The sequence below is a fragment of the Neopsephotus bourkii genome, unplaced genomic scaffold, assembly GCF_033783945.1.
Source record: "Neopsephotus bourkii isolate Nb327-2 ecotype Australia unplaced genomic scaffold, CSIRO-AGI_Nbou_v1 NB_753, whole genome shotgun sequence".
Classification (NCBI taxonomy): Eukaryota; Metazoa; Chordata; class Aves; order Psittaciformes; family Psittacidae; genus Neopsephotus; species Neopsephotus bourkii.
In genome coordinates this window covers 1188084-1207143 of record NW_026901251.1, presented here as the reverse complement: position 1 = coordinate 1207143, position 19060 = coordinate 1188084, and the positions used below count along the sequence as shown (strand labels likewise).

The window sequence follows — 19060 nt, the reverse complement described above, 5'->3', positions numbered from 1 at the left end:
ACCAACTCTTCTGTCATAAACAAAGCATGCACTTTAGAGATTTGTGACTTCAGACAGTCATCACAACACTGTTTACTACTGCTTACTCACTGCAGGTCAGCATTCTCATCAATTAGTCCTTGAAGCAGCATTTCTTTTGCCAGTTTGAGTATTTCCTGAGAATCACCATCTGCTTGGCTTTCTGGATCACTAATGGTAGGAGAAAAAGGTCTCTTAATGACTTCTCTCAAACAATCCATAGTAACATACGAGGATGAGAATGGTAGGGGAAAAGCAGGAACATGTTCCTCTTACAAAAATCTCAATTTGGCATGACAACAGTGCCTTTTATTTTGTTTTTAATAACATGAGATCTTAATTGCCAAAAATTTCTTGTGTCTCGGCTAAATAGAAAAGAAAAAATCAGAAAGCTAAGTATTACATGTTAGGTATTTATTACAAAGGCCAAACAGAATTCTGAGTTCACAAGGTTAGAGCTGAGAGGCAGAGAATTAACTTATCCCACGTGATGCTGGAGTTAAAATTGCCTGTGCTTTTTCATCACAACAATTATCCATTCAAACAGTTATCTCTGGGAAAACATGTAACAGAACACAACCAAGACGATTTAACAGCAACCAGCTTGTCAAACTGGGAACACGACTGTTTCATTCTCTAAGGGGTCAAACAGAAAGAACATCTTTATACAGCCAGATTGAAGGGATTCAGATCATACTGAAGTGCCTTCTGGACGCTCCATCCCTGGAAGTGTTCCAAGGCCAGGCTGGATGGGGCTTTGAGCAGCCTAATGGAAGGTGTCCCTGCCCATGGGAGGCTGGTTGGAAGCAGAACACCTTAAAGGTCCCTTCCAACCCAAACCATTCGATGATATACCTTCTACCAAATTTCTTTAGTGTACAGTTCTTACTAGTTATAAATTCTGGCAACAAGAAAAAGAGTGGGAGCATCAGAGCTAAGACCTCTTATGCCATCATGCTGTAGTGATACAACATCCTAGTTCTGGGCTACAGTTCAGGTCTAACTCTTTGTCCCTTAGTGCAATGGACAGAATTGCTACAAAAGGCCAGAGCCACTTCAGCAAACCATAGGCTCTATCCTTCTGAGAAGTGGAAGAATCCCAGGGACAAGCTGTTGGAAGACAGTGTTTCAAACACTTCACTCTGCCTGAAAGACAACATCTGCAGTGAATACACACCTGTAATTATCATAAATCCACATCAGGATATCATACATGCGCTGTCGACATATTACAGAAGGGTGGGAAATGAACCCTGTCACTCCAGGAAGAAGTTCTTTAAGTTCTAGTGGCTTTAGTTTAGACAGCATCTTGTACACTATATCCAAACAAACCCTTTGCCTTTCATCATCCCTAAAAAGAGATTGGGGGGGAGGGGAAATAGTTATATTACTTTTCACAGCTACACACAGGAACAGAAGATCTATATAGATTTTAGTAATAATATTTAGTTTTGCATAAACAGCTTTAGGTAAATACTTTTGAGTTCAATCTAAGAGTAAGAATATAACTAAACTAATACATACTACAGAAATTCTCATCCCAGTGTTGTTTCACCATAATGCTATTTAGGGTTTTTTGTTGTTCACAGCGAACTAACCATTCTAATACTTAACACCCAGATTCCACTAGCTCAAATTAGGACAGCAGTGATAAAAAAGTGAAGATGAATTATAAATGCTTCTGTATTTAAAAATGTTGCGGCCAGCACAGAAAGTGTTACCAAGAGATTTAGACTATGCATCCACATTTGTAATCACAAGACCACTCACCTATGATTCATGATCTGGATAAAGTCTTTACCCTTTAACTGCAAGTGGAGATCAGGTACTTCTTCTGCCCGGCACATTATTACTTCCAGACAGTAGGTTTTCATCACACCATGAAGTTTGGGTATCAAAAAGAATACTGCATTCATAAACCTTAACATAACCAGAACCCACAAAGAAAATCAAGTTACTTTCTATTATTCCTCTAGATCTACAATGAATATACCATGTCAATCATGACATACCTGTCAGCAAGAGGTGGAAAATTCTTAACAACTTTATTCAGGCACTGAATAAACTTATCCTGTTGGGTGTTCTGATGATGTTTTAATTGTTTTATGACACAATCATAAACTGGATCTTCAAGTACCTAAAAATGAGAAAGACAGTAAGACAAGGACAGCCATGAAACTCTTATCACCTTAATGACACATAGTTCTGCTGCTGTAATGTTTGATTCTAATGCATTTTGCTAGGTAAGATCCACCCACCTCACATTGACATTTATGGTGCTTCATGGCTGCTGTACAGCTATGCCTGGCTAAAACACGATTGCCTGTTTAAACAATACTTTAGTGAGGTTCCTTTGATCAGTTTGAAACCAACGCCTTTATTTTGAAATACAAGGTGTTTAGTATGCTTATATAAAACATGTTATAAGACATGTAATATATATAAATATATACAATACAACCTAAGTGGCTTCTAACTTGGTTTGGCAGATTTCCAATTAATGAATGTAAAAAAATAGGTATTTTTTGTGAAATGTCACCTTTTGTAGGATAAAGATATTTGCACCATCTTTGCTCATTTATTCAAAATACTGCTCTTAATGGAACTTGGAAGACTTTAAAAGAGAAGACTGCAGGAATTCAATTTATGAAACATGCTCTACAAAGTGTGAAAGAAGCAGAATGCAATTAAATAAATAGTAGGAAAGAAGTAAGAATGGTAGGGAGAGAAGCAAGAATAACATAAAGATCAGGCTAATAATCCACCTAGACAATATATTGGTATTTTTGTGCCTAAAAGTAGCTTCAGGATGGTATTTATGGGGAACACATGAGCCTGGCTGCATCTTGTCCTCCTTTTATCTCATACAACTCAACATGCATCTGTCATCAAATTAAGGATCTTAGAGTGTACATTACTTTCTATTGGTTTTAGAACCTGTTAATTGTTTGGGGCTTTTTTTAGAGCATGAATGTGCCTGATTTCTCTTTGAACCTGCTGATACTACTTACACCTAGAACCCTCTCTGGCAACAAATTCCAGTAGTTCACTAACTGCAGTGTAAAGAAGGACTTCTAGCATCTGTTCCAAGCTGACTTCTGAGATCAATCATTACCCCCTAGTTCTACTACTGAAGGTTTTGGTGAGTAACAGTTTTGCATTCACCTTATTCACTACCTAGAAAATAACTGGATTAAAAATTAAGTACAATATGTATATTATTATTATTAATTTTACATCGAAACTTGCAAATTATTAAACAGATATTCTAAAGGTAGTCCCAAACCTCCCAACTTGCAATTTTATTTTATTTTACATTAAAAAAAAACCCAAAAAACACCTTCAAATGTATCATGCCAGTGATCTGTTTTGCCAATCAGAGTTGATGATCTGCAAAAGCTGAACAAAACCATTCACTGTAACTCCAAAACAGCAGGGCAAAACCTCTACAGTTAGTCTGCTCTCAAATTCTTTTCCCTTTAATAGTTTAAACTTTTAATTCGAACTGTTGGAAAAACACTGCTGAATTTTAGATATATTCACTTTTTGGAGATGAATTGAGTAGTAATATCAAAGATGTACATAGAATTAAGACAGGAATGCTCAAACACACAACACAGTTCACTTACATTTTCTCTCTCAGCAATGTACTGAAGAGCAAGACCCAACACTTCTGCTGCAGCTGCATAAACTTCTTTATACTTTAATAAGCCCATGTTGCTGGTCAAAGCCTGAAAATACCTAACACAAAAGGTAGACCTACTGTAAGACACTAGTCCAGCATTCAGTTTTATACTGAAACAAAAAACCTGCCTGAGCTGCCTAGGGGAACAGTGACTGCTTTTTGAAGAGTTTAATACAGCATAACATGGATTTTCCACCTGCAGTGTCTCAAATCCCTGCTTTGACAATTCCTGACTCTCTCAATTCCCACAAAACTGCGACCCAGGCACCCACCATACAAAAGTTTTGATCCTAGATATTTTTCCAAAATAAATATGGTCTGCAGTTTACAGCTAGAAAAGCACTACATCTGACAGACAACAGTAAAGGGATGATGGGATTCCACTGAACAAGCAATCCAGCTCCCAGATTTCCTGCTGAAAAGTTAGATTTGCTCTCTTTATCTTAAGCTTTTATCAAAATCATTCACCAAAAGGTGCATTTCTCACCTGACACGATCTATTTCACATTTTGGGTCAAAAGGAGGTAAATTGTTAGCAAGAACGATTCCCAGCAGCTGAATCCCCACTGAATTGTCCTTTGTATCAGGGTCTCTACTAGAAAACTTCTCAAATATTAAACTGTTGGATAAAAACACAAAGGTAACAATATACATGAAAAACCCCAAATATACACACCATTAATCACTCCTGTGTATATAGATACATATATACACAACACCATCAAAAGCAGCAGAAAGTATGCATATATGCATATCCATTCCCACCAAAACCAGCAGAAAGCATATAGTCAGAAAGAAGTATTTAGCTTCAATGAAGAAGTCTTCGCAGAAAAAACCCACTGTAAACAAATTCTCTGCAATGACTTCAGGAGCAGATCGTGCAAGTTTTAGGAAGAGTGTACCAATATTCAGTGATAATACCCAAAATTTCAAATAAAACTTATGTATTTGCAGAGATTACTTCTGCTTTTGTTATTGCTGTTGTAATCCTCTACCCGTTTTCCCTGTCTCTCTCCCTGTTGTTTTGCAAATTAAGTGACAACCTTTGGCTAGAGTTCAGTTCTAAAGTTCCACTGTCAAATCTAGGGACAAAAGGTTTACTATTGCAGCTGATTTTATCTTTTAATCTCATTTGCTAATGTTCACTTATATTCTTGAAATACTGATAAAAGAAAGCAATTTTTCAAACGCTTACCTGTAAGGTATGGAGAGGCAGTTCTTCCAACACTCTATAACTGTCTTTATGATTTCCAGATTGTGTCTGAACACAGCTCTTTTTGGGTGAAAGGCATTCTTCATCAAGAATTCGAGCAATCTGTTAGCTAAAATCTCATCCTTAATACTCCCCTGCAATGAACAGTAGCAGAAAAACCACATAGTAACTAATACATGAAGACAGCTATTCTTTCATGAAAACAAGCAGGTAAATAAAGCTATATTTGGAGTTAACGGTGAACTGATGTAGAAAATTACTCTAAGTGCATTATAACAAACTCACTCATTCCTCACCAAATAGTCACAACAATAATAATATTTCCTTACTTTGGGAGTGGCTACACTTGTCCAGGAAAGGATGGTAACTACTATTTCCACTACCATATAATGAATTCCTTCGCCTCCATTATTTCCAGAAACAACAAGTTGCAGCAATGGACCAAGCCACTGCTTTGCATAAGGTCGGAAAACCTATGGAAAACAGGAGAACAGCTGTACAAACACAAATTACCCAACTATTAATGAACTTGTTATTCAGTAATCATTACAGGTAAGACTGCTAAATCAACCTCTTATCACTTCGCTTAACCTCTGAAGCAACAATCACTAAAACTTTAAACTAACTTTAAACTAAATAGTATTCATAACTACATTCTCCACTTCTGCTTATAAACCTTTACCAAGTATTCACATATAGTTAATTATTTCACTAGGGCCCACTTAATATGGCTCTCACTCAGAAAACCTGTCCCTAAAGGATTTTCAAGAATATGTCATTCATCTATCCTTCCACTTCAGATAGCTTTACTACTAAAGTAGCATTAAATGGGTACAAAACTGCTTCAATTAATTCTGAAATTCAGTCTTTTTGGATTTGGAATATTCCAGACAGAAACATAATACTTGAAAATCACTGTATGAAATAGGACTAGAATGTTTTATGCAAGGAGAGTTAGGAAATGTTTCTTTTCAGGCGAAGATGTGTTATGCTATTTTTGTATGTTTATGCAACAAGAATATCATTTAGCTCAAAGGGTTCCCATAAGACTTACCTGTGACCATTAAAAAAATCTGCAAAGACGGCAAATATAATCAGCCCTTGCTCAGCACCAAAGAATCACTACTTATAGTTTACACAAGACATGTATTGTGGACACCTTCTACTTAGAGAAGTAGAGTTTGGGAGAAAAAACATCTATATTACATTCAAAATACTGACACTATCTGGAATTTTGGGCTATGAAAGCACTCCCTTTTTTAATGTTGAACTAGTTAAGTTGAATGACTCAAAAGTCTCAGCTGTTGAAATATTTTACCCCACAAATGTTACACGGTTGATATTATAGTACAACCTGTTAACAGAAAAACATATGACAAAAAAATTACTCACATCCTCAGTGTTAACAATAAGTTTTGCTATGAAGAGGCGAATATTTAGTGGTACTGATGGGTTTCCTAATTTGCCATGCAGAAATTTCATCCATAGAGGAAGATCTACTGGAACCATACCCTGAAATTTAAAAGAAATGAGCAAAAATAATTTCACTTTATGGATCAAACAGAATTATCAGCCAAAAAGCCACCAGCTCAAGCACACAAGTCTCATTATAATACAGTTAAGAAAATAAATAAATGGATTCAATCATGACTCCCTTTTTTCTTGGTATAGTTATTTTGGTTAATACTGGCCTCCTCCACTATGGGTGTGATCTGGTTCCTCTGCATATGTTTAATCAGAGTGGTCATAGAAGCCATACATTCGTGTTGGTTGAATTCATCCATTTCGAGTTCCATCTCATCATTTAAACCCATGTATTCTGTGGGCTCCTGAAAGAAAAAAAAGCGTTACTATGATTAGTAACAATACTTTTTTTTAAAATCATGATAATGCTATGAGTCATTCTGATCTTATCTGTGTTTCCAGATTTCACTATATGCTCAGTGTGTGCAACAGGGAATACATTAGATTTGTTGTTCAAACAGGCACCTCCCATAGACATGCACCAGTTGTGCACATCTTCTTACTTTCTGTGCCAATAGATGTCAAGTTCATGTTAACTCTGACTTTACTACCTTCCAGAACGAGGCAGGAGACAACCATCATAGTATACTGTTTACAGGTACCTTTTTACAACTCTGGCTGGACTTCACTCACATTACTCAACTTTAGAGACCCAAGGCAGGGCACTGCTTTTCTCCAGAGAGAAGGGAAGAAGAAAATGACTGACACAACACAGCTCCAAGTCCCCTCCCTCATCTTCTGGAGGGATGCATTATTAGTCAAGTAGAACAAATATAAAAAACTAGAAATTTCTCTTTCTTAACCCCAACAAATGTATGTAATTATTACAAGGCATAAAACTTTTCTTCCTCACAGCACATATGTCACTAAAAAATTACCTTTCTCCTGAAACGAGCACTGCTAGCTGTAACATCTTGGGAGCTATAAGAAAACCCTTGGACTCCAGTAGAAAAGTCAAACTGACTCATTTCCTCACTCAAACTGCTATCCATCATGTATGATGCAGAAGCTAAATACTTGGGTTCATCTAAATAGGAAAAAGAATAGACCATTAATCAAGGCAATTACAAGAAGCACGCCTTTATTTGCTATTAAAACTTGAGGGTGGGTGGGAATTGGTTTTTAGATTAAGCACACTGAATGCTTTTATTTGTTCCTTCTACTATAGAAGCCAATTAGCAACACATCAATGAACACTGCATGAAAGGGTAAGAAGGCATTTTTTTCATAGTCATAAGTGACTTTCATACCCTGACCGCTATTCCCTGCATCCCTGGCCTCCTTTCTAATAGCAATGTACCGCTTCTTCCTTTCCAGAGGCACCTAAACAGCAAGAAATAAAGTTTGACAATTATTATTACTTTTTAATTTACAGCTTATTTACAATTATTTACAGAACTGCCAAGAAGAATCAGGACTATTTAACATCAAGAGAAATCCCATGTTGTACATGGCTGTAATTAATGCTACAGACCAAGGGCAAAATTACTTATTCCTACAGCCATTACTGCTACAGTAAGTGTGCTAAAATGTATATTAAAGTTAACTACGCTGCAGGTGTGTTCTAAATTTCAAGTCTGGATTTCTCTCAGAAAAATGTATTTTAAAACATCAGAGGAGTACTTGATTTTTTATTCACTACAGAATCCTCTTCCTCTTTATGTGAGAACTGACCTGGCCTACAGTGACTACTCTGTTGAAGCCATACTATTTTTTTACTTAGGAACACTAAAGCCCAGCAATCCCACTCACCTCAATTTCTATAGGAAATGTATACTGACGCTTCAGGTCTATCAAATTTTCAAAAATCAGCAGGTTCTGCAAACCAAAGCATGTTTGGAAATACCAAAATTATAATTCTGCACAAGGTAGCAACTGCTCTGAAAGTTTTTTCTCTCTTCTTTTAAAAACCCCAAAACAGATCACTACACAATATAGAAAATACGGCATGTTTTCACTTCTAGATCAATACCCTACAGAAAATTTTACTACTAAAATACTCAAGAATACACAGCACAATGTGCTCTGTAAAGAGGGTATATCTTATTCAAGTATATTCCAAGCACTGGGTAACTTAAACAATAGGTTTTTTTCTCATATTTTAGAAAACTGACTGAGAGTGGAGGGAAAACAGGGAAAATGTATTACTATTTCATGCATTTCTAAGCAGACATTAAAACCGCCCTCATCAATTCAAATTGCATGAAGAATGCAAGGAAGTCAGCTATGACTCCTTTCATTGCCTCACTGGGTAGTTTGTTAATATAACTGCATATAATACAGGTTCATTTCTTTGATTCACTGTAATCAGGTAATGTCACTTTGTGCCTGATGTTCTGGAAGCCTTCTACAGCAATAACAGCTTCTCACCTTTTCTGATTTTTCTGTAAAAAGAAATCCTTGGTAAAATTTACTTTCAGTGAAGACACAACTTATAACAGCAATAGCACAATTATATGCTGCACAGTGATACTGTCTCCTCTTCTCCAACAGCTGACTCTCTCCTGCCATGTTTTCTGTAAATGCATCATAGCATGACCTTAAAATATAAAGCAAGAAAACACCATCAGAAGTCTTGCTCTGAGCAGCACAAGAAAGGCCCCAGTCAGAGATCAGTGAATCAGCAGAATTTCAAGAAATCTTTGTTATTATAGCAGTATCAGATTAAACCAGGTTTTCCACACGTATATTGTGTGAAAATGGAACCATTCAAAATGGCAAAGACAGCTTCCCAAAGTATTTACACAGCAAGTCCTTAATGTTAGGAATATGACGACAGGCCACTTTCAGATAAGACGCAGATGTTTTAACATATACATAAATCTCTCTCATGGTAATTTCCCAAGAAATTATGAATGGATAGGCATGCTAACCTATGCTATAGATTAGCCAGAAAAAAACAGTTTAGATGCAATTTCTATAGGTCTTTTGCCCATAGACATTCATAGATCTGCAAACCACAGCCAAGAAATTCTTTAAAGTCCTCACAGGACATAGTATTGTAAAATAAAACTAAACCAAAGCAAAAGAAGAGTGAACAGCAATTCAGACCTTTTTTTTTTCCCAGATTATTAAACGAACTAAGCAGTATTAATTAGCATATATATTCAAGCATTAATCTTTTGTCCTCCTCTGCAGTGGTGATTAAACCAAATTACTCCTACTGAGTGTGCCACTGTATTATGAAATGTAAATGCAACCCCATCCCATCTTCTCATCAATCATACAAATACCCAGTTTACAACACAGAGCCATACTCTACATAAAACTGGAAGTACTCTGAAACCAAAATCATAAGAATACAAATTGAAGGCTAAGAATCATACTGAAAAGCAAAAATAAAAGCACAAGCTTAACAAACAGAAAAAAAAAGGCAAAAGCAGGAGGCAAAAGTTATCCTGACACAGGATTGTAGTCTACACTAGAGATAATTCTGTCAATGCAAATTCAATATTGTGTATTCCATTTAAAATCAAAAGCTACATGACAGATTACATTTACCCCTGCACAAATCAATCTTCTGCTTTATACAGTACACTTAAAAACCTGTCTGCCTAAAACCTAATTAGAAATCAAAAGGAAATAAAATAAATAATAGTCTTACTTTACTAGCATCTTGGTAAGTTCATTTCCTTCTGCATTCATGGAGCCACGGTAAGCTTGGTTAATTTTAGAGTCCTTGGAGTAAACATCCTCTTTTGAAAGACGCACATACATCACTTCCAGCAGCTTGTAATAGCCCATTTTCTTGGTGACTTGCGTGTCAAAAGCATGTTCATTAGACTGGAAACAAATAAGCAAACCCTCAGGAAGATTTCTGGATCGTGCCCTTCCTAAGCAGCTCCACAGTTATTGTAGGTTCTACTAAACAGCCTTCTGCTTACTTTTACCTTTCAAAACAGAGAAAAGAGCTCCTGATGATAAAAAACTGACAGACTCTGTGTAATACAGGTATTAAAACGATGTTGACCTGCTCCTTGTTAGATGAGCTGTCTTAACCACAACTGGCCTAAATCATTATAGTGATATTGGAGTAAAATAAGCAGAACAAGTAACAGCTCAGACTCATTACACCTGTAAACAAAACATACATATCTGTTACCATACTGGGTATCATTCGTAAGTTTCTTTATGCACCTCCCTTTGGTGCCAATAATTACAGCAACAGAAACATGGTGGGACTACAGCAAAAGCAGAGACCTCCACTGACAACAAATTAATTGCATTAACTATACTCTAAATTGGAGGATGGGCTGTAAATAGAGAAATCTGTGTTCCTAAATCCTTGATGAAGGACCTTTGCAATGATGAGAAGGTGTATTTATTTCTCTAGAAGTGAGGCACCTAATTTAATAGCTTTCATTATGGAGGATGAATATCTCTCTCCTAAAATGTAGTAACTGGTTATAATTCTATAAAGCTTTTATATTTCAAAGTCAGAATAGGGTTTTGCTTTTGACAGAACTTCAGACCCCTTTATTTATATATGTCTATAATTTCAACTTCGATTTTTATACACAGTAGATATGCAAACATAGATGAACTTCAAAATAAAAGCGTGTTGAGGAATAAAGAAAAGTTTCTCAATAGTAAACAAATTATGTAACTGGCACAAAATTCTGCTCCAAGCTACAGAAAACTAGAAACCAAACATTTGCAATTAACATTTCACTCAAAGCTAAGCGAAATGTACATACCAACATTTTACTAGACCTTCCCCAACCCTAAAAAAAAAAAAAAAAAAAAGAATTAATACCTTTGTAAACCTGGAATTAAGTGTATCCATAGCCTGTACTATAATTTTGACAAGGAATTCTCTCAGTGCATCCAAGCTGCAGTGCCATAAGAGAGTGAGGAGAGAACGATCCATAAATGCTTGACGAGTAGTATTTGAAAGTAGTTCTTCACTCTGGAACATTTTGTGAATAGTGTCCAGCAATAACACTTGTTTGTCAGTGGTGCTCCTAAGCAAGATGGAAACCTCAAATTTAAAAATCTTTTACCAGGCTCCATTTATGTTTCAAACCCCTGCAACATTTAAAATTTTTACTGCCTGCATTCACACCCTCTTGGGATATCAACCTATAAGACATGAAAGATCAGGCTGAATCGCCATTTACTGTGAAGCAATCCAAAGAAAACGTCAGCTTCCTACTCTACAACAGATGGTAAACTTTTTTATGTATCTTTTGTTAGCTCAATTCAAAAGCAAGCATTAGCTTTCTCAGTTCCTTTCACTGATCAACCTAAAAACCCTGTAAGTATACCTGGTGCATATGAAGGATGGAGGCAAACAAGAAGGGGAAAAACAAGGAGACTTCACTGTTATGGCCTATGAAGCCTAACACTACCAGATAAATTGTTGTTGCTATGAATAATTTTATAAAAGCTAAAATTTCAAACATGAGATTTGGGCATAAGGTAAGTGAACCAGTTCAGGAAACTACATGCTCCAAAACAGTCACTACTTACTAACCCACTATGAACTGGAAACGTTTGGTTTGGAAGAGACTGAAGACCTCTTTCAGGGACAGAGCACATCTGTGCCTACAGTCTACCACCCTGGAAATATTCAATTAAAAAAATGTGCTATTGTATTTTCAAAGGGGTTGAACAAAGTAATTCATTGGCAGTTTAAGTGCTATCAACTTATACAGGGATAGCAAATATAGGTATCACAAACAATTACTATCTTCAACTGAAATCTGCCAGAAAAGCTAATTTACAGAAAACTTTACAAAATTTGCCCAGGCTTTGGAACTGTCATTTGGAAATCGGTGCTACTTATTCATACTTCAGAAATATTTTGGAAATGTGAAGACGAAAGCAAAATCTGAATTAGAACTATTATGTAAAACTTTTTGCTGTAAATCATCATTACTGCAAGAACAACACAACAGGGGAAGCACATTTGCCTCTGCAAAAAATCAATGAGAACAAGAGCAAAATCCAGCAGGCTGACCTTCTGGAAATTCTTTTGAAGCTGGCTTGAAATAAGTCCTCCATGAAATGTTTGTGGTCCCTACAGAGAACTTCCGTCATCAACTGCAACAACATTGGGCTCTGAGACAATTCTAATGCATCTAAAAACTGAAAAAGAAGTAATGAATAACAAAAGGAGCCACACTGGATCAAATAAATTCAATGAAATTATGTCATCATTTTTCAATACTAAGCAGAAGCAGATACACAGAGGGGTATGTTTGTTTAATGTACATTAAACTTCCAGATAGATATAACTCAGAAACTAAAAAGCTAATTTTCTTCTGTGAACTGAGAGTCCCACTGCATAACTCCAGATCCTGTGAAACACTGTTTCTAGACACAATTCACTTAGACTTTTAATTACATGCTTGTTAGAAATACTGACCTTCTTAGTGCAGTCTACATAGTTATTGTGCTTCAAGGTTCCTTTGGGAAACTCATCAGACCTCATAGGAAAATTGAAAGCCACAAGTTGATCAAGAGCATTCTTAAGGTCATGAAGTTTTTGTCCAGTCAAATTAGTGAAGAAAGGGAGAATTATCACTGCTTGGCCCTGAAGAAAAAAAACAAACCCAACAAACAAAACCAAACAAGTAATTTCAAACTAAAAACTGTGTTCTTTTACTATGAAGCAATCTAAATAGGATGACAATATAGCAGCAGTGGCTGTGGTTACTGATTCAATGGTTCGATGTACTGGTAAAGAGACGTTATGTAGCTGCTTACCTTTCAGGTGCCAGTTAAGAAAACAGCTTTGTTCACTACTGAGTTTGAGTTAAAAGCTAATTAATATCTCATGGCTAACATGGCTATGAATAAGACCCCACTGTTCTTTTAAGCAAGTATCCATTCTCACACAAGTCACTGATTTAATGTGCAAGACAGCAGCTAAACCAAGATCCTCAACTTTATTATTCTGAATACACTGTAAAGTACAAAACCCTCTGTAGCTACAGTCAGGCTGGCAGAGCAGAAAACATGCAAAGGTGTTTTTAGGAGTACAAAATTTTTAATCTTCTAGTCCCAACCTTATGCTCCATGGTCCTTTATAACTTCCACTTTCAATATGTAGCGCTTTATCTCCCTCTCCTGACCAAGCTGCATACAGCAGTTAATCCATTAGTACCGGTCTCACACTTGCAGACATGGACAATGAAATCATGCAAATTTGTAATTTGATGTGTAGGAAATGCTGCTCCTTGCTAAAAGCTTATTAAGCTGTCATTTCTCAAATGAACACTACAGAGTGTGTTTGCAACTGACAGTACTTTTCTTTTTGCTAAAAATTACATGTCTTTTCATTTGCTCAGGAACACAAGAGCACCTAAGCCCAACACATGACATCTGTGATACTGCCTTCTGTCTGAAGAATGAAAAGGATAATTTGCAATTTTTAGGATGTTCAACAGAACATTAAAAAAAAAAAAAAAAGGAAGTAGAGTCCATGTTACTGTGCAAATTAAGGTGAAATTTAAGCCAAACAACAGAGAATTTCATGAACAACTAACATCCTAGTCTGGGGAGGGCAGGGAAGCCACTCAAGTGAGCAATTTACCTTAAGATTTAAGCCTAAATTCTGATCAATCAGTAGACTGGTATAGGTATTAAAAACAGCTGTAAACGCTTCATGACTGGTATTGAAAGAAACTGAAGAGTCTATCTGGAATGACACAAGAAAGGAGACAATTAGGTTGTTTTTTTTTCACTAGTCAAAGAGATCATTGTATTAATGAATAATAAAATCCCCATAAGCTATAGGGTTATTTCCAAAAATACACTGACTTAATGAAAAGCACACATAGAATTATTTTGGTTTTAAAACCAAGAAGAATTTTAAAAGCACATAAACACTACAAAAAAAATCATAATGTTGGGTATTTTCCAGATCAAGAAAACATTAAGCTCCTTCTCAAAGCCAGATTTCCTGCTTGTCACTTCACTGCCAGCTAATACAGCAATATAGCTCACATGCTGTGTCCTAACAGATGCCTTTAAAACAATTCAAGATTAAAAGAAGCAATTATATAAAAAAAAGAAAACAATCCTCAGTAAGTGATCTTTGTGTATACTTGCATACAGCTACTTTTGCAAGTTCCTAAAAACCCCCAAAGGATAAATAGATACATTATGTTTTCACAACAGCGAAAGCAAAAGAAACAAACCACCAATTTCGTAAAAAGCAAAGGTTTTTGAAGATCTTTCTGCAGTCTGCTGATATGGGTAGAACTCTTCCATTGTGACTTTCTGGATGCCAACACGATAAAGTACATTATCAGAGGCTGCTCAGTTTCAAAGTTTACTCTCCGCACTTGAAGCAATTCTCCAAAAGGAAAAGAGGCAGCTAAAACATGTGAAAAGTCATAAAAAAAAAAGGGCTGGGGAAATGGGTGGTGCAAAATCTAGAAATGTCTGCCTGTCTAAATATTTTTCTGTACTTTGCAAATAAAATAATCAGATTCCGGTATTCTCCAACTTTTTTTTTTTCCAATATAAATCATTAGAATGTAAATAGCATTTCTTGAAAACAAGACACAATTCCTACAGCATCCGAAAAGTTACCTGGAGTTCATAAAGCAATGCATACCTGCAGAACTTTTGCCAGCAGGGTCAAGACTGCCATTTTGCTCTCGGGAGTTGAACCTTTGGCCCACCAACTGTCCAGTTTCTCCCAGTTTCTTAGTACAGCTGTGACCAGTTTCACTCCTTGCTGCTTGCGTACAGTACGCTCCCTAAAACTCTGATCTAACATGCCATTCAAAATGCTACCAACCTGGAAGGAAAAGCAAATCACAAGAAATGGCCTTTTAAACAACATATATACAACTCTTTACAATGAAATTAAACAATTCCTGGTATTACAAAAGTATGCTCCCAGTCTTTTAACATGTTCCTTGGAAGTAACACTTTTAAGCATAACATCTTGGATTAAAAAAAGATGTTTTTAAAAGGATTCTCCGCTTTCTTGAGCATCTTTTTAAGCAAAAGGGAAAGTGAACTTTTCATCTTTCTGACCCTTCTGTTTGTCAGAAGCACTGAAAGGAGGCTTCTCCATTATAACACATCTCCTTTGTGGATCTGAAGATGAGCTGTATATCTTACACTGCTGAGTAAGTAGTATGGATCAACAGGAGAAAATCTGTTGAGAAAAACAACTGGTGCTGAGAATGAGTACATGACAACTACCCTGTACTTATTTCAGGTCACAGGGAGTTGTGTGTATGTGTTTCCCTCTTTTTAATAGTTTTTTAATATTAGCTCTGCTCTTGTCCTATGGACTAAATGCCCATTAGCAGTTGAGTTTTCCAGTTTGGCTTTATCCAAAACAAATGCAGTCTACATGCTCTGGGACCACTCTGCAATGAAAATCAAAGCACACAAAAGGGGGACTACCAGACTTGTCTTGAATGGACATTCTTGACATCAAGTCCTATGCAAAGAAACCCTGAAATTCACAAATTCAGAATACATAATATGTAAGCACTTTCCACTCAGTCTGACATGAGACAGCCTATGTCAGGTTGCCAGAGATCATGAAGATAATGCCACCAGGCCATGATGAAAAAAAATCACCAAACCTAAAAACCTATCAATGCAATGCAATCCAAAGTGCAACCAAGTACCTCACAACACACTCAGTTACATCTACGTGTAACAACAACAAAGTGTTACCCCTAATATCCTAAAAATCCCCTTTTAAAGAAGTTCAATACCATTTGGGGGTTGCTGACAGACGATTTCATAAGCTGGACTATGCTCACATCCAGGTTTTTCAGCAGCTGTTGATTAATGGTTTCTGTGAACAGGCTGTAGAAATACTGTCCATGACAGAAATTGAGCAGGTTCTTCTGGGATGCTCCTGACAGCGGCACAGATAACACTACTGTGTTCAAGAGCAGACTTACTAGCTCCTCACACTGTGAAAATTAAGGCAGAGAGATAGTTACCCTCAAGCATATTAAAAAACTCACGTGAATGAGTGGAATTTAAAGCTCCCATCCCAAACTCTTTTATGTTACCAGAAAGCACAAAGATAAACAGAACACTGAAATTCTTGTTATCTACAACTGTCACTCAATTAAGCCAGAGAATTGCTACAGTTCCTCTGTAATATAGTAAATAAAATATCAGTCTCTGCTACACAAAATATGGGTAGAAGACTATTGATGATAAGTATTACATGATGACTGAGTACTGAAAATAGAGAATTGCATCCTACCTGGTCATCAATATCAAATGCTAGCTGCAAGAGTCTATCAGCTAGTTTCTTACTGCTGATGTCTAACAGTGGAAGAGATGATCTTTCACTACCAGGTGCAATGCCTTTATAAATAACTGAAAGAAGTTTAGAGCCGACTGAGAAAGGAGGCCCTCCATCCTATGGAAATAAACAAACAAACAAGTGATAATTAATGTACACTGAAAAAAAATAACAAAAGGGCCTTCCAATCCATCTGTATAGCTAAGGAAAACACTTGAACTTGAGGACATCTTCTTATAAAGTGATGCAAATATACCATGACAAGGCACCTTTCTAACTGAGGAACAAGATTTTTAATGAGACAACCTTGTTGTGTACAAAGTTCAGAACAAACTAACAGTAACTGGAAAATCTTCAAAAGATTCTGATCCTCCCCAGACTTTTTTTTTCCAGGTAACACTATTACTACAGAAGTAAAATGAACAGTTTAGTCAAACTTGATGGGCCACAAAAGGTAAACCATGCAACTCCTTCCTACAATCACGGCTCTAGCTTTTGTTTAGACATAAAGGATGGATGACAAACACCCCCACAGAAATTAAATATTTTGTTAATTGTTACATACAGCCTTGCTCACCAATAGTCAAATTCTCTCTCTGTGGCTGTTGTATAGCCTGAAATAAAAGAGACTTACTACAAACAGAAACTTAGTAGAATTTGAGAACTATAGGCTAGATTCCCATCCCCCAACCACTCTCTGTCCTGTTTTCCTGCCACTCAGACTCACTGTATTGCTTCTGATTAGCCAGAAGGTATTAATTTTCTAATCTCTCTCATCACTTTGAATGTTCTCTGTTTAAAAATTGTTGAAAAATGTCTCCTTTATAGGACAGTGAATCCTGATTTTTCTATCTTTCAGTCTTGTGAAACTCAGTGAAAGGAAGTTTTAGGTAGGTTCTGGCCGCGTCCAGATCTTGGAAATTGGAAAAAGACAGGCATAACTACAAAGATCTTTCAAACCTCAAGTACTGTGCTACTCAGATTTGTAGAATAAACATAAAACATTTATTTCTGGTCCCATTCAAGTCCAGTTCTTCACGGTTGATCTCATTTTACTTAACTTCTTCATCTGATCTGTTCTCTGTTGTCAGTATTACTGACATCCTACACAAGAAAAGCCTTTTACTGTATAAAAATATTCACCTTTATTTTCTGGATAAACAATTACCTGATTGTGAAGAACAGAATGAAGTAGGCCAGATTTCTGGAGTTGCTTGCAGGCAGAAAGGACAGCACCAAACCTAACTTGATCAAAACGTGCCTCTGAATTAAACAGATCAACAGAACAAAGGTCCTCAAGGCTAATGAGAAAAGAGAAGCAGGAACATTACATTGGTGGGGAGCTCCATGTGCAGCCACACACCTTATATATTTTCCATTTTTCATGGTGGGTGGCATTTGCTCTTGATTCATGCTTACCAGAAAATCCCCACTTACCTCTGCAGTGTGATTCTCTTTTTTATGCACAGTTTCAAAGATTCCTTATAGGGAGATTTCATCAAAGCTTTCATAAGTCTTACTGAGATATCTGGGAGATTTTTCATGACTTGTACATCAGCTGTGTTAAAGCCCACATGTGATGGATCACACACTGTCATCACGAGAAGCTCTATGAAATTTGCATTAAGCAGTTCCTTCTCAAGTAGCTAAAAAGAATAAAATATTGAACAAAAGCTTTATTTAAAAATTAGCTTAGATTTCCTTATTATATTCTTCATAACTTATCATTAGTTCTTCTACCTAAATGAAACTAAACACGGAACAGTAACTATTCTAAGTGACATTCTCTTACTCTATGAAATGTCTTTCAATTGTGCTAATCCACAGAAATTAAGTATCTATAAAAATATATACAGCATATATGCTATGTCTTCAAACTGCACAGAAGATCTTTCAAGTCCACATAGGCCTGCTTCAGTCTTGATTATACACCTGTAATCACTTTGACATCCAGATGTACACCTCTGCACACTATCAGAGATTTGCAGAAAATGACAGTCACAGTCTCAGAACTAAACCTGGCAGTGTAAATTTCGTAAGAGACTTACATGTACTATACTACCAAAGCTAGGCAAACTGAGAGACCTAGTATCTATATGGAATTCAAGAAAGAATTGCCACAATCTGCCTTTCTGACTTTTAAGCAGCTATCACCTCCACACATTTAAGGTCATCAGGAGTCATAGAGGAAATATTCACTGCAAGTACTCCATACTAAATAGCAATCTCACAGTCAACATACAGGAATCGGTAAGTCAATATACAACTGGAATATACAGAAAACATTAATTCCTCTAATCAAAACTACATCACCCACTAAAATTCCTCTGTTCAATACGATTCTTTTCACTTACATGCTAAGACCATAACAGTTTAG

The 19060-nt window shown here is 36.4% G+C and overlaps 1 protein-coding gene across 1 annotated transcript in view; it reads right to left on the bottom strand.

Annotated features, from left to right (window-relative positions):
* The window catches only part of PRKDC (protein kinase, DNA-activated, catalytic subunit), an 81751-nt gene that overhangs the window by 35033 nt on the left and 27658 nt on the right, over positions 1-19060 (bottom strand). The window contains exons 33-56 of the mRNA XM_061354881.1: positions 18121-18329; positions 17852-17984; positions 16642-16800; positions 16136-16339; positions 15010-15195; positions 13981-14085; positions 12811-12978; positions 12403-12530; positions 11197-11404; positions 10045-10223; positions 8811-8979; positions 8193-8258; positions 7691-7763; positions 7319-7467; positions 6608-6745; positions 6309-6428; positions 5246-5389; positions 4899-5050; positions 4191-4322; positions 3648-3759; positions 2031-2155; positions 1789-1938; positions 1196-1369; positions 91-189 (exon numbers count right to left, since the gene is read on the bottom strand). Of these exons, the coding sequence (XP_061210865.1) occupies positions 91-189; positions 1196-1369; positions 1789-1938; positions 2031-2155; positions 3648-3759; positions 4191-4322; positions 4899-5050; positions 5246-5389; positions 6309-6428; positions 6608-6745; positions 7319-7467; positions 7691-7763; positions 8193-8258; positions 8811-8979; positions 10045-10223; positions 11197-11404; positions 12403-12530; positions 12811-12978; positions 13981-14085; positions 15010-15195; positions 16136-16339; positions 16642-16800; positions 17852-17984; positions 18121-18329 (3482 nt within the window). The remainder of the gene's footprint in view (positions 1-90; positions 190-1195; positions 1370-1788; positions 1939-2030; positions 2156-3647; positions 3760-4190; positions 4323-4898; positions 5051-5245; positions 5390-6308; positions 6429-6607; positions 6746-7318; positions 7468-7690; positions 7764-8192; positions 8259-8810; positions 8980-10044; positions 10224-11196; positions 11405-12402; positions 12531-12810; positions 12979-13980; positions 14086-15009; positions 15196-16135; positions 16340-16641; positions 16801-17851; positions 17985-18120; positions 18330-19060) is intronic.